Genomic DNA, 15,052 nt, shown 5'->3' with positions numbered 1-15,052 from the left:
TATGCATCCGCACATGAAATCAATGCTAAATGAGATTAAACTTGATAATGTATTTTCAAATTTTTTTTTAATTAACCTGTATGTATGCTGCTTTTCTTCTGCTCAAGATCCGCGCCAAAGGTAAATATCCTTCAAAAAGTATTTTACTTAACTCTATAAGAAATAAATTGTAAATTAGCTCATATCTTTAATATACTTATAAATATATCATTATTGTAAAGAACATATTTGATAAATTATTAATTTATTAGATTGAAAACAATAAATCCAACATTCATAATATAACCAACTTTTCTTTTTCTTAAAAAAAATTTCATATATCTGAGCAAGCACCTAAAATAATATTTGATGGAAAAGGTGATTCTGTCAGTGACCAGAGTCATCATTTTCTCGTAAAAAAGAACAAAATCGCAATCTTATCTCCTGCGCTTGAAAAAAAAAAAAACATGAAAGCCCCACAAGCCGCAGCCTTGGGTTCTTTATGCCCTCAACAGCTCGAAGGCGACCACTTTGGAAAATAAAACACCGCGTATTTTTTTGACACGAATGTTTTTGTACGGACCCAAGAACTCCTTGAGAGGCTCCACTTATGTGAGACGCATGCAAAGTGTGAACAACATTGGTTTCGAAAAATTTTTTACCATAGTGATCGACTGAATTCAAAATTTGTAAAAAACTGGCGATAGACAACCACTGCTGTAGGCATCTACAGACTAGCAAAAGTTTGTGGTACTTTTAAGATCGCTCATGTCTATTAGAAAACGAACATAGTTGCTGACTGGGTCGCTTTTTTTATTGTCCAGCATTCGGATGAAGCTTGTGGGAGAACCATAAGGTTGTTCCTTCTTTTCTTCATCAATTTTTTTTTTCTAATTCTTTTAGTTGTATTCTATTCATGCGAGATCAGTGTGAGTCACCGTTATATATATTAAAAAAATATAAAACATTATCTAAGCTGCTGGCAACTCTAGTCCTGAAAAATATGCTTTCTATATCATTTTTTTATGGTTAAACAAATATACAAAATTCACTTTCTCAAATGTCATATATCCAAAAATCAACTTATTACAAAATATATTCCAGTAAGATAAAATTTTTTTCTGAAAATTAAACGAGTCTTGGGTACTAGTACCCTACTGCTTGCATATGCAAACCATTTTAAGTTTTTTTTTTTTTATCTTGCTGTTCTGTTTTGGAAAAAATTTAAGTCACCCTGCCGAGATAGGCAGGACTCATATTCCCTATTCTTAAAAATAAAAGAAAGCATCATATCCTAATCAAAGCTTTGAATCTCAATGCAATGATCAATATAATGCTATACAGTGTTATAAAATTATATAAATATGATATCAATGTTATATAATGTTATTATCATATGTAATGACTTCTCCAGTGAGTTTATTATGGAAACAAATAACATGTTTACAAAAATATGAAAAATACATGCGTTGTCCTTTTAGTGATTAAACATATTCATTGTTTAAACTGATATTTTTTGAATTCCAGTTTTCATGACAAATAATATCAATTAAATAACAAAGTTCTATTACTAGTGTTCTATTATTTTTTGTTATAGATATCAACAAATACAATTTTAATAACTATTTATTTATATTCTCAAGTATTCTAGGATTAGGTTTATCTTTTTAAGTCAAAATCAAAGCAAAATAATCCATTTCCTTGTTTCTAGCCAAAAAGTCCTCCAACTTTGATTTGGAATTTACTAAGATTTGAATGAAAACTTTATTCAACTGGGATTACTAACTCAAAGGGAACAAAAAAAAGAAAAAAGAAGAAATGCTGGATTTGGCAAGGAGAAAGGATAAATGAGTGTACAGTAAGAGGGAGACAATATTTCAACAAAATTTAAGATAAATAGTTTTTCTATAAAATGCAATAATTTCCTGAAAATTTCATAATTAGATGATTAATTGATACTTTTTCCACAGAAAATTCTTTTATTCGAAGATGAAAACGTTAGAATTAAAGTATTCACCGTCAAGGCTGTGGCTGTAATCTGATCGGGTTCGGGTGGTATCTTTTGCGCTACAGAATGTTTCGGGTGGTATCTTTTACACCTCTCAAAGCAGTCCAAACTATTTCTTTCACAGCCTGCACACATCTCGAAGCAATAATATCTAGATCTAACGGTGAATTCGGGCGAAGGAAGGAAAATCCTTCCTTCGCGCGAAAGATACAATCCTCGTCCAATCTGTCACCGTCCGCCGAAATTTATAACTCTCCCGGCACATGGGTTGGGGTTCCCGAACTCCTCTCTCTCTCTCTCTCGCGACAATGGCAACAACCGCGGCGCAAACGGTCTCAGACGCAAAGCGGAACCCCTTGTCGGCGACGGCCGTCGAAACCGCCGGCGAGGGCGCCTTGCCGTCGACATTTCGCCTCCTCTCCTCCTATCTCGGCGTCAGCTTCGCGGTCTTCTTGGGGTTCCTCCCGAGGGCGTCCCTCTCGTACCTTCCTTCTCTCCAGTCTCGCAACCGGATCCTCGCCCTGAAGCTCTTCCAGGCGGAGGACCAGCTCCGCCAGCTCCGCTCGCGCCGCCGTGAGGACGCCAAGGCCAACGCCCGGGTCGCCGAGATCTTCGCCGGTCACCGCCACGCCTGGCACCAGGAGGAGCGCCGCCTCGTCCACCAGCTCTCCGCCGCCGACAACGACATCGCCACACTCAAAGCTCGCATCGCCGACCTCGAGAAAACCGAAGCCGACCTCAGATCCTTCGTTAAAAAGCTTGAGAAAGAGGTGAGCGAGAGGGACGAGATGTTGGATTTCATGGCGAGGAAGGCCGAAGGAGGAGGGAACTTCACGGAGAAGGAGAAGGATTTGAGTTTGGAGGAGGAGGAATTGTGCGCGGATTTCTCGGCGATGGGGGGAAAGTTTAGGTTTTCGGAGGAGGGTTTGGATCCGGTGGTGCCGGATGGTTCTTTCTCGGAGAGGAACTCAGAGTTGGATGAGATGGTGGCGCTCTATGCGCGGCAGAACGGTTTGGGCCGGGATTTCTTTCCTCCACCGGCGGCGGCGCCGGCTTGGAAGCCGTGGACGGATAGATCGGCCGGATGGGAGGTTAAGAGAGTTTATACTGGTTCTTTATTTTATGCTGAATTATTTACGCTGGATTTGCTAAGTATTTTCTTTTTTTTAATAATTTTTTAATAGAGTATAGAAGACTTAAGAGTAGTTAGAGGTTGATACTACTAATTTTTAAAGGGAAAAAAATCTTTTTTTTCCGATTTTTTTTTTGGTCCCTTCAGCAAATTGTCTTTTGAAAGTTTCAAGATTACTGTGAGCTGAACAGCTCTTGATTGTCTTCTTTATCATTTGGATGGCCACAAAATGTTAGTTGTTGCAGGGCAAGACAAAAACTTATCCCCCCAAATTTGGCTTCATTGTGAAGCATATTTTATCCGGAAAAAAAAACTTCATTTTTGCTCAATTTTTATTATAATTCGAATCCACTAATTTCCCTAATTTCTACGGCATCTTGGTTTTTTAACCATGGATTTGTAGCACCATGCTAAATTGTTAATGGAGTAGGCTTTTTGGGGGTTTGCAGTAACCTAATGTTCATGGGTTTTCCTCCTAAATTCTTTGATCACTTGTAAAGTATCCTTCGGCCTTTGCAGGTTGGTTTTCAAAATTTGTGGTTTCACTAGTTGAAGAGTTGGAAATGTGAGACCTGCTCGACAATACCTGCAGTGGTCAATTTTCTGTAGTTAAATATTCCCTGCTTCAAGCAGCTTAGTGCGTTTCACAATTGTATTATATTGCTAATTATTGAAATCGCTGAGGCTATACTATAATCCATCTAAGCCACTTATTCACCTCCAGAATAAAGCTTCTAAGGGAAATCAATAACTATATTAAGTGATAAACTAAAGAGTCATACAGATTGGAGCAACTCCCCTGACAGAATCTTGGGTATTCATCTCATCACCTTGGCATTTCACATTCAAACTGCTGCTTCCTATTGTAAAGTAACCTATAAATTTTGTTTTCATTCCTGACAAAATGGTTTGCTTATTATACGCATGCTTGCAAATTTTAGAAATTTTATATATTTGCTTTAAGAAGCAAAACAATGTTTTAGGCATCCCTTATGAATTTGTTTTTCTTATGCTTTTGGTCATGCGGGATATGCAGAATGATTGCCTTGATTCCATGTACCATATGAAGCCTTTTGTACCAAGGTTAGTAAAGAAACTAAATCTATTGAATCTTAATAATAGCAATTTCATAGTCTAATAGTGCATTTGAAAAGCTATTTTCAGGAGGGAGTCCCCTTGGAAAGTAGATGGTGAATCAGCAGGAGTTTCCTCTAAGCTTAAATTACTGGAACAAGAACTAATCAATTTGGAGAAAGTCGGGAAGGGTGATTTGTCCACGATCTCATCATTGATGAGGAAGCAGGCAAAGAGATACCAATCTCTTGCTGGTAAAATTGATGATTTATGCAGGAGAATGGTAATTATTATCCTCTGATCCTCATGTTCTTCTTTTTATTCTTTTAGCTTTTACGATCTTCTCCTTTAAAACTTTCAATACTTCAAGAGGAAATATCATTTTTGTTACTTCCACCTGCTGAGGCAATCTCTTGTAGCTGAAAAATTGAGATGCCAATATTATATTCGTAAATGATAAGGCAAGCATGTGATTATATTGTTTTTCCGTATTGCTATATTCTGGCACTTAACTATACTGCAAATACTAGCTCCATTTTAAAAAACAGACAACCACACATAAGGCAAACGTAATTTTGTATCTTTGCCGACATTTAATGATGTAATAATGTTTCGTACGAGCTAGAGTCTTATGACTTTTTAACATAAACCGGTGTTGCCTTTTCAATAATAGAGTTTACTTTATGATTGTGAGGCTCAAGTGCAAAAATGCATGCTCCAATGTTCATTCAAAGGCTATCATCGTTTATTATCTTAGATAAACTCTTAGTGAAAATTTTCTTAACACTTTCAGATTAAGGAAAGAGATGGATGAAAGTAAATGTATATTTGGTCTGTTTGTACTCATCTCAGGCATTTTTTGCCAAAATGGAGGTCATAAGACAAATGCAAGGGCAAGATAAAGAATTTTACAAGGTGCCATACCATAACCACCTATTATTGTCCAGACTACTTTGGTCAGCTTTATGAATATTTGCATGGAAATCTTTCTTATTAAGAATATTGGTGGAAAGTAAAACAACAATAGATGTGGAGAAACATTTCAGTATCATACATCTAGTCAACTAAAAGTTTTAAACATGAATTTTTTTTTTTCTTTTCTTTTCCTTTTATCAAAGGAGGTGACTTCTTATAAAATTAAAAAGAATTTAATCATCTTAGCTAAACTCCTAGTCTTCAATATAGGCATGCATTGGGAATCAACAATGAAAACCAATCCCCAAATTCTATCTCTTATGGTATATTTTGAGAATTTAGGGTTAAGGTAAAATCAGTGATCTAATCGAATGAAGATGCATCAAGAAAACTCATGGAAATATATCATTTGTTTCAATGATCGTAAAACATCCCTGGAATTGTAATAATCATTCCTTGGAAGCTCCAAAAGTTTATTTTGTGTTGGCACTGCCATATAAATATTTTCCTTGATTGCACAAGGATGCATTTTTTTTTCCAACTGTTTAGCCGTAATCATGATAAACATCATTGTATTGGACATTATCTTAGTTTTTTATGTCAAAGGGAGAGAGTTGGAGAAATGAATCTGATGTTTTCCCCTCCTTGTATAGCAAGTTAGTGACCCTTGCGATCCAAATCTCAGCCCAGAGTTCCGAACACAAAGACAGACTGAATTTTTGCTAGAGGCATTCCATCTTCAAAATCGGGCTACAGAAATAAGACACAAGCTGAGCACACTGCAAACTGAGACAACCAAAAGCAATTTCGGAGATGAGCTAACAGCACAGGCCAAGTTGAGCACAAGAAGATCATTGGATTTAGTTAGAAACAACTTTAAGGAAATACAAAGGAATTTGGAGATTTGGTTAGCCCGAATTATGGGTGATTTGGAGGGCATTTTGGCCAGGGACAGTGCATCACGTGTAAGGGATTACCATGTATCTCCATACCCTTTTGTCCGATGATATCCCAATTATTACTATCTTCTTGTTGGTTCTACTTGCTCGATCTTATGTAGTGTCCTGTATGTACTTCGCATGTGCAGGCTAACGGAAAAATTGAGGTGAGCATCGAGTTTGCAGTCATAGTTTTCAAATTTTGCATCTCTTTACGCCTGACTATCAGGAACATTTGAACAGGGGCACAGATTGCTGAATAAGCCAACGATAGGTGAAGAATAAGGGAAGTCAGGGAACTGGAATCAGGCAGTGCTGTCATTGTAAAGGCATGCCTTGGATGTAAAGTATTTATGCAAGGCTTGCCATCTTTTAGGTTTTATGGCCTTTATAGCTCGAGGCTTGTGTCCTACATTCACCTGCCTCTGCAAATCACCACCCTATTCTATTTTTGCACTGATCTGCATTGAAGGTTGTCTCCCATATGCTGTACCCATCGACATAGAAGGTGAGTATAATGTTTTTTTCCTTTAACAAAAATTAATAATCTGATATGTAGTTTTGTGTCATTACACAATATGTTTTCCTGTTCCCTCATCTGCTGTTGCTGCTCTTATTATACCATCTTTGGGATATAAATCTATTACTACAATCTATAAAGTTGCACCTTGCTGCTGACCTTGTAGATACACTGGCAGTTGTCTCAAGAAGTGAATGAAGAAATTCGGCTGTGACTAGCTGTGACGGCTAATCGTCCAATCAGGGAAATGTGCTGAAGAAACCCAAGGGGACAGGATTGAAGGAATGAAGAAATCGAGGATCAAGGAATGGGGCAGAAGAGCTGGTTCAATCTCTGTCCTGCGAACCAATCCATACAGCACAGGTTTGCCACGAAATCTGGGACTGTAGCACAGAGCATGATGTTGGATTATGACACCAAAGAACAATTGCCATTAGTAATATTATCAATTGGCTATAGCATCCAGTGCCTAACATGATTGCCTATTATGGATTGTATGATTGCTTATTATCTGAACCTTTTTGGGGAAGCATCAATGAACTTAGGTGTATAATTCGTGCCATATGGGCAGCTTTTTTTTTTTTTTTCTGGTTTTTAAAATTTGAATGTTAGTGAAATGAAATGCCAAGGAGGGTGGGCTAAGCTGTGGGACTAGTTTTGGGTAAACTTGGGTTAGGAACTGAATCAGGACCCAAATTCTCCATCATCCTTTCTTTTCTGCTCGTTTGTTTTCATTTCCGTATCTTCTGAAATGAATATATGGTTAACTCTCTTACGATTGCCGTCCTATTATGTGTTTGCATTATTGTGTGCGTCTCTCGCAGTTGATTAGGTTCTATGTTGGCGAGGTTAGACATCATTGAGGTACCTCCAACATTACGCTAATTTAAAGGTAGACCTACTGTACCCGAAAAACAGAAAGAAAGAAAAGATGAGACCTATCCGCCATCAAGAGTAATACAGGTATGCAGAGCTTTAAGTTGCTAACTATTATCTTCCTTTTATGCATAGTGAATTACCCAGAACTGCATCCAAGATGCATGGTTGAAGTATCCTACATATTTGCTGGTTGACAGTTTACTTAGAGGCCATGTCATGGATGTTGCTGATTCCATCTCACTGATGTTTGCTAGGATTATCAGCGATATTCTCCTAGTTATCAATTACTCATCATGTTAGAATTGAGTAATGCCTTGGACACATGATGCACATAAAGGTGAAGTCGACCGGGAAGACTCGTTGAGTTCCCATTGTAACAGTAGAGATTAAGAGGGAAGACTACTCCGTCCCCCTGTTTTTGGATTTCCAATGCCCCAATATATTACTACCACCCAATGAGATGTTCCTAGAATACAATGCATCGCAACCTCTTCCATACGTTTACCAAATTGCTAGTCCTCGAATGAGCATTCGCACTGGATCAACAATGAATGGCCCAGTATTTGTTCTCAACTCCAGCGTGATTTGATGTATGGATGTATTCTTGATTCAGAAACCTCAGGATAGATGACCTTGTCAATGTGATGGCTTGCCCTTAAATACGTATCTTTAAAAAACTATTGAGGCAACCAAAGCATTGAGGCCATACCTTCATTCCACCGATTCATCATTATGTTTTAAGATTCCAACTGCTGACCATCATAGGACCTGAAGCTGAAGGTCAATCATCGTCCAACACCGAGAGCAACTTCAGACCTTCAACATGGTAATGGATTCGAAGATTTTCAAGCTATTCCACAAAAAATGCAAGCATAATAAGCAGAGAATCACAACTTTCACAAGGTTTTGCACAGGTCTATATGGCCGGTTTGGCACCATCTCTAAATTCAGTTTCAGATACACCAGATGGAGGCACCTATAAGGAGACAAGCATGATTGAATTACTTGGAGACTTCACAATGGAGATGATGATGCAAGATTCTTGGAGTGCACTGTAACTTGAGACAATGATAACCAACCACTCGCATGGTCGAGTTCGAAACAACAATAATAAACCAAAAAGTAATCCAAATCAAGCACATCTAACACCCTCTTTTAAGTTCCTCGGTAGGATAAGCAAGCACTCAAAATCAGACCTAATGAGATCAGGATTACTTCTTTTCTTCCTTCTCAGCCTCTGCAGCCTTCTTCATCCTGGCACCCACCTGGCGCTGGTTCATCCGCTCAACACGAAGCTTGGCATAGGCCCTGAAGGATTTCATCTCATCGGTAACCTTTACGAGTTCAACAGAAGGCTTCTCATGAACGATCGGCATGTATGGTCCCTGGACCTGGGTTGCGGTTGCAAGCTCCTCTGGTGCAGAATCGCCAGCCTGACACAGAATGCCAGCATGAGTTTGTGGATATATCAAGCGCTTAAAAAGAGGTACATACAGATCTGAAGATTACCTTGAACTTGCGTGCACGTCTTGGGAAGATAACTAATTTCGCCTTGTATGTTTTAAGTCTTTGGATGTTCGCCTGGAGACCCTCCAGGGAACGGTTCTTCCGGCGGTGATCAACTGCAATTCCAATGGTAGGTGCTAGCTTTTTTGGAATGCCTGCTGCCTGCACAATTCAACTCATTTATAATATAGGCATAAATCTATATGTCAGAAATTGGAGTTAATAGGATCCATATTTTACATCCGCTTTTTTCTTTAGTCCAATTATCAAAGATAAATACAAATAGCTCTCAGGACTATTAAATCACCGGATCAATGACTTTAGAGATCGATTATGTAATAGTTACAATGGCATGGGCAAAGGGACTTCAATTTTCTCTACTAGTCCTGAATTTTTGCAAAAAAGCTTTTATCAGATATTCTAGAGAGAGAATCTGCTGGTCGTTGTCAACTAGCTCCTCCATGGTAAATTAAGGTATGCACATGCCCTATAGAAATTTGAGCCACGATTGAAACAAGTTTGGTTTCAACCAATTCTTGTGGAAGAACATGGCTGTATTCACTGTTTAGTCACAAGTACTTTGTTTGATTTATCTAAGAATAGGGTACCTTTCCTGCATTTCTTGATAAAAAGAAATGGCTAGCTTCTGTTTGAAAAAGATTTCTACATAACAAGTTGCTTGTTTTTCTCTCCAAATCATTCTTCCACCATTCCTGAAGCCGCTAAGTCAAAAGTAAAAAATTATACTTCATAAAGTATGAAGCATATCAATTGAAATGTTTGAATTCTAGCCTAACCTTATGCTTGCAAAGCAGCCCCCCCATTCCCTCAACTACTGAAGTAGAAAATCAGGATGATAAGTGTTCTTTACAGCATTCGTCTTGATCCATTACTATCTCAAGAACTTCCAAACAACTAATGAACACAAACAAAAAGTACTAAACTAGATAATTACCTTAAGCTCCTCTAGGGTAAAACCCCTGCCTACCCTAGGTTTCATATTGTACTTGAGGGTCTGGCATTGAACAATTGGGCGGAGGGGTCCAGCAGTAGGACGTGGGAAAATCTTCACAGCCTTCTTCTGTCTAGCTGCAATAACAATATGGTGACGCACAACATATAAGAAATGTATAAAAGCAAAGAGAAACCCAAAATACATAAATAAATATGCCTGCCTTCATCACACACAAGCAACAAAAGGCACACAGAGAGAGGAAGGGGTGGGGGAATGGCGGCATATCTGGCCCAAGGCCTAGCTCACTGGACACTCTAAATATTTACAACATAGAAACATAGTGAGTGTTGCCCACCAATGCGTCTTCTGGTCTTGCGAGCCGGTTGGTTAAACCAGGTCTTCACATAATTTTGCCAATGCTTCTTGAAGTGCCCATTTGGCACAACATTGTTGTGTTTAACCATGACTCTTCACCTAAACAATAACAACAAATATTAACGAGAATAACCAAACTATATAGATATATGCCCATGAATTTTCTCATTGTATATCATGCTTAGTTCAATTGCAAATGTAATAAGTACAACAGTATTCCCAAACATTATAATGCGCACAAGCATGCAACATCCAACATCTGAAATTGAGTTCAACAGCATAACTCAAATCATTCCTAAAAAAATGAAAGAACAGATTGTGGAATCAAAATACAGGACAGCTTATCTGGATCACACTTTACACCATATGGCATCATAAGGGTTCACCACAACATAGTAAAAATTCCATGAATAAGAAGGAAATATGTCTTTATATAACATCACACTATTTGTTGCATGAATGGGTCCAACAAGCATGAGCCAAAAATTTAAATCCGAAAAAATGTTTATTTCATGTCTGTCACAAAGTTGAACTTTATGTTTTTTTATCTTCAAATTTTACCCTAAGTTCCACATTTGGTAGTGGGAACTGATAAATAGACTCTTACTTTATAAGTTGTCAGTTGTTTTGATTGCATCTTTCATAAGCACTAATTGGGGAGAGACATAGCGAGTGTACCTAAATAGGAAGGTAAATAAATTCTTCAAGGGTATCAAAAATAAACCCACAGTTGCACATTTGTAATCCTAACCTTTATACACCAATGGAAACCATGTCACGTGTAAGGTTAGCAAAATATGCATAGTGGAATAAGGATTTTGTACCTAATGATTCCTTAGTTACTCTATTACACCATCAAACTATGATAACTACACCAAGTTTTAAAATTATACCCAGAGCAGTTAAGCCTAACACATTTTTTTTGAAGGTTAAATTATATTTCAATTTAGACAGCAGAAAACAATCAAACAAAATAAGTATATAGCTGTAGCCAAAATGAATGTGTCCATATGCTTACAAAATATTAACTCGTGAGTGCAATGGCATGACAATGACATGCAAAGCCTCAATAATGGTAGAATAGAACTCCATATATTCAATGCTTATTAGGATATTTGATGATTACCAGGCCCAACAGCTCTTTCACAAGAGAACTAGGGTGATTGAAGATCTATAAAGCAATTTAAGCAAAGGAAATTCCAGCCATGCATCAAAGAAAATGTCTTATTGAACTCAACATATCATATGACAAAAGCAATGGTAAGAGATATATTGAAAGTTGTGATAGTGAAACAAGCAATAAACAAACACCTAGGATACCATTTTTAACCTTTATATGACTTTAAGGCTAAAAGTTGGTTTGCACCATCATAACTATTTTCCCTCATTTTTATCCCTTTTTTTTGTAGCAATTATTCTCCCTCATTTATTGTTACCTAATAGCCCTCACCTATTATCAGTTAAAGTATTCAGGTTTCGGACACAAGGGTCCTCAAGTGGCAGCAAATCTACATTATAGGATGTAACCTAGTTACTCTTATATCGTTATTTGACTAATATATGCTCTAGTCATAAAGAAAAATCAAAATCTGCAAGTATTAAGACCATCCCACGTCTTGGGAGCTTAGAAAGAGAGCAATGCCCAAATTCATGATGAAAACATCCATGAGAATACCACCCCCCCCCCCAAAAAAAAAAAAAAAAAAAAAAAACCAAAAAAAAAAACAGAGAGACCAATTCAGAGCCTATCATGCTAAACAGAATGAAATCAAGAGAATACTGAATGAGCTTTGGTTTCCAATCATTTTCCCAAATACATCCAAAGATCATTAATGTGAATATTCTCGGATCTTTTAACATGAATTTAACCTAACAAATCGATTTTTTTTTTGAAAAAACACACAATAAGTTTGTCATGCTGACCCCTTAGTCGCTAGACTAAGCAAATAGACTCGTCATGCAGCAAGCAGAAGCCATAAATCCATCTCCAAAACAACCTTCCAAACATCGAGCAACAAAACCCAAATCTGGGATCTCAACGAGAACAAACAAATGCCGTCTTTCTCATTCAAAGACAATGACTCTATCCACAATCAAAACAATCCACCTTCCAGTATAAAGCATTCGATAACATAATCATGCCACAACCAAGATTTCTAATCGCAATATGTGCAAACCAAAATGCTATCTTTTCTTTCCCTACCGCAAGTAAGAAACCAAATAGTCTAAAAACTCCCATTCTTGGGATCCAGATCTTTTACTCAGAACCAATAACAATAACATAGACAAATACAAGCGAATGCTATGCCGAATTCGTACTCCAAAGCCTAGAGATCGAAGGAAAAGCCCAAGACATCAGAAGGAGAACAGATATTTCGAATCGAAAGAGACGGAGATCTCACCGGAAATCAACACCCTCTTTCTCTCTCTCGCTCTCGCTACGCCGCAGTCGGCCGGGTCGCGAGGGTTTTCCCTTCTTCTCTCTCCAAAGCCGCCAGAGGGAAGAACGGAACGCTCTAAACCCTAGCATTTAAAACGAAGATAGGGCTGGCTACAAATGGGCTGGGCACCAGTCGTGCAGCGATCCAACGCCGGCCCAAAGTGAGTTGTCTCCCTTCTTTTGTCTCTCTTTTTTTTCTTTTATGATCTCTTTCTATTGTTCCCTCTAAGGCCTATTTGAGAAGCTTTTGGAGGCCCTCCAAAAGCACTTTTAGATAAAAAACTATGTTTGATAAAATTTTCAAAAAGCTGTTTCAGCTTTTGCAGGAAGCTGAAAGCAGCTTTTGGGAGGAAGCTCCAATTTGGAGCTTTTGAGAGGAAGCTGTTTCAGCTTTTTAGAAAAGCTATATTTTTGACAAAAATACCCATATTAAAATAACATAATTACATAGTTTGTCCCTTTATAAACCTAAAAATCTGCTGGAACCAAGAACCCTAGCCGTCAGACTCCCTTCCATAAGAAAAGGTATTTTTCTTTTCAATTTTTGTATGCATCTCTTGAACTACATTTTAGAAGAAAAAATTTTTAATCATTTTCCATACCTTCCAAAATCAATCTATTGTTTTTTTTTTTATCATCAACCTTGCAGCCCACGCTGAGGTCCTCCTCGAGCGTGGACCACGAAGAAGAGCCCCTGGACTACGGAAAATTATTTTATGAAAAATTATGGGAAATTATTATGGAAAATTATTTTATACTAATAATTATAATATTTTATACCTTTATTTTTGTATTATACTATAAATATAATATCATATTATATTATATCATAATACATTAATATGTTATGTTAAATAATTTAATATTATGCTATATTATGGAAAATTAATTTATACTAATAATTACAATATTTTATACCTTTATTATTGTATTATACTATAAATATTATATTATATTACATTACATTATAATACATTAATATGTTATTTTAAATAATTTAATATTATGTTATATTATGGAAAATTAATTTATAATAATAATTATAATATTTTATATCTTTATTATTGTATTATACTATAAATATTGTATTATATTACATTACATTATAATACATTAATATGTTATTTTAAATAATTTAATATTATGTTATATTATGAGAAATTAATTTATACTAATAATTATAATATTTTATACTTTTATTATTGTATTATACTATAAATATAATATATATTACATTATATCATAATACATTAATATGTTATGTTAAATAATTTAATATTATGTTATATTACCAAATATTAATTTACTCTAATAAGTATATTACTATTCTGCTATATTAACATAATATTATTTTATATTACAATAATATTATACTATATCGTATATTTATGTATTAATTTATGTTATATTTTATTATGTTCTGTTGTATAATACTATGCAATGTCCTTTATGGTAATTTTGTCATACAAAAGTACTTTCTCAGTTTGTTTACCAAACACAAAACAAAGTACCACAACACTTTACGAATGTAGTTACCAAACAACAAATAACTTTTTATAACAGCTCTACTTAAGACAACTTGGAAAATGAGTTGTCTCTCATTTTTTTGGATTAATAATGATGAGAATAATATGCTGTATCATCCGAATCCGATAGTATAAAATATAGAATATTATACAGATTTGATACTAATATCCAGTATGCATGGCGTACTAATATTTGATATGCCAAAAAAATTTCAGAATATATCAAGACGGCAAGTCTTGATAATAAATTTTTTTCTAATAATTTTTTTTTTTACAATAAATGACTAGCTTTTTGCTCTCTATCGTCTCTCTCTCGTCTCTTTTGCCCATGCAATCGTTGTCAAATTATATATAATTTTTATATGGTGACTATTGCATCCACTTCTTTTTTTTTTTTTCTGGGAAAATCATAGCGACGCCCGTAATTTTGGATGTGACCTAGAGACATCCTCTCTCTCTCTCTCTCTCTCTCTCTCTCATTTTTTTTGAAAAGTCCCAAATGAATCTTTCAGAGTCTAAAATCATTCAAAAGAGGCCCTTCCGTTCACCTAGTTAAGCTTTCATTTAGACTCATTAGGCCCTCCTTGGTAGGGCGCGCGGTGTCTTTGCGTGCAAGGCGTCCAAATGGCCGATATTGAGACATACGTGAAATCTCAGCTTTCATTTGTCGTGGTAGCACAAACTTAATGCATACTGAGACATGACCAATACAGTATCAAAAACGATTGGGTAGGTTTTGATATTTTTCAGTGGGTCAGGCTAAATTGTGATCTTCATTTCATCTCCATATCAACCATCCTAGTTT

At 36.3% G+C, this 15,052-nt stretch overlaps 2 protein-coding genes across 2 annotated transcripts; one reads left to right on the top strand and one right to left on the bottom strand.

The window, feature by feature from the left end:
- Positions 1 to 2,258: 2,258 nt before the first annotated feature.
- Positions 2,259 to 7,128, top strand: LOC103703811 (uncharacterized). The gene is made up of 6 exons (XM_008786808.5): positions 2,259 to 3,078; positions 4,156 to 4,202; positions 4,284 to 4,476; positions 5,762 to 6,213; positions 6,290 to 6,554; positions 6,733 to 7,128. The coding sequence occupies exons 1-4, from the start codon at positions 2,296 to 2,298 to the stop codon at positions 6,113 to 6,115; spliced, it is 1,377 nt and encodes a 458-aa protein (XP_008785030.1). The 5' UTR covers positions 2,259 to 2,295; the 3' UTR covers positions 6,116 to 6,213; positions 6,290 to 6,554; positions 6,733 to 7,128.
- Positions 7,129 to 8,424: 1,296 nt separating this feature from the next.
- Positions 8,425 to 12,820, bottom strand: LOC103703810 (large ribosomal subunit protein eL13z-like). Its single transcript, XM_008786807.5, has 5 exons — positions 12,684 to 12,820; positions 10,262 to 10,380; positions 9,907 to 10,040; positions 8,955 to 9,113; positions 8,425 to 8,878 (listed from the first exon to the last, which is right to left on the bottom strand). The coding sequence occupies exons 2-5, from the start codon at positions 10,368 to 10,370 to the stop codon at positions 8,657 to 8,659; spliced, it is 624 nt and encodes a 207-aa protein (XP_008785029.1). The 5' UTR covers positions 10,371 to 10,380; positions 12,684 to 12,820; the 3' UTR covers positions 8,425 to 8,656.
- Positions 12,821 to 15,052: the final 2,232 nt, after the last annotated feature.

This window comes from Phoenix dactylifera, chromosome 6, assembly GCF_051530095.1.
Source record: "Phoenix dactylifera cultivar Ajwa chromosome 6, Ajwa_hap1_PhDact_Kaust_v1.1, whole genome shotgun sequence".
NCBI lineage: Eukaryota > Viridiplantae > Streptophyta > Magnoliopsida > Arecales > Arecaceae > Phoenix > Phoenix dactylifera.
The sequence above is the reverse complement of the archived record's forward strand: the minus strand, read 5'-3'. Positions and strand labels throughout refer to the sequence as shown.

Bases quoted from the DNA above. Each gene is read 5' to 3' on its own strand.
- LOC103703811 (XM_008786808.5), top strand. From the start codon at position 2,296: ATGGCAACAACCGCGGCGCAAACGGTCTCAGACGCAAAGCGGAACCCC. The intron at 4,203-4,283 runs GTTAGTAAAGAA...AGCTATTTTCAG, and splicing joins ATGAAGCCTTTTGTACCAAG to GAGGGAGTCCCCTTGGAAAG. The intron at 4,477-5,761 runs GTAATTATTATC...CTCCTTGTATAG, and splicing joins ATGATTTATGCAGGAGAATG to CAAGTTAGTGACCCTTGCGA.
- LOC103703810 (XM_008786807.5), bottom strand. From the start codon at position 10,370: ATGGTTAAACACAACAATGTTGTGCCAAATGGGCACTTCAAGAAGCAT. The intron at 10,041-10,261 runs GTGGGCAACACT...TTGTTATTGCAG, and splicing joins CAAGACCAGAAGACGCATTG to CTAGACAGAAGAAGGCTGTG. The intron at 8,879-8,954 runs GTAATCTTCAGA...ATTCTGTGTCAG, and splicing joins GACGTGCACGCAAGTTCAAG to GCTGGCGATTCTGCACCAGA.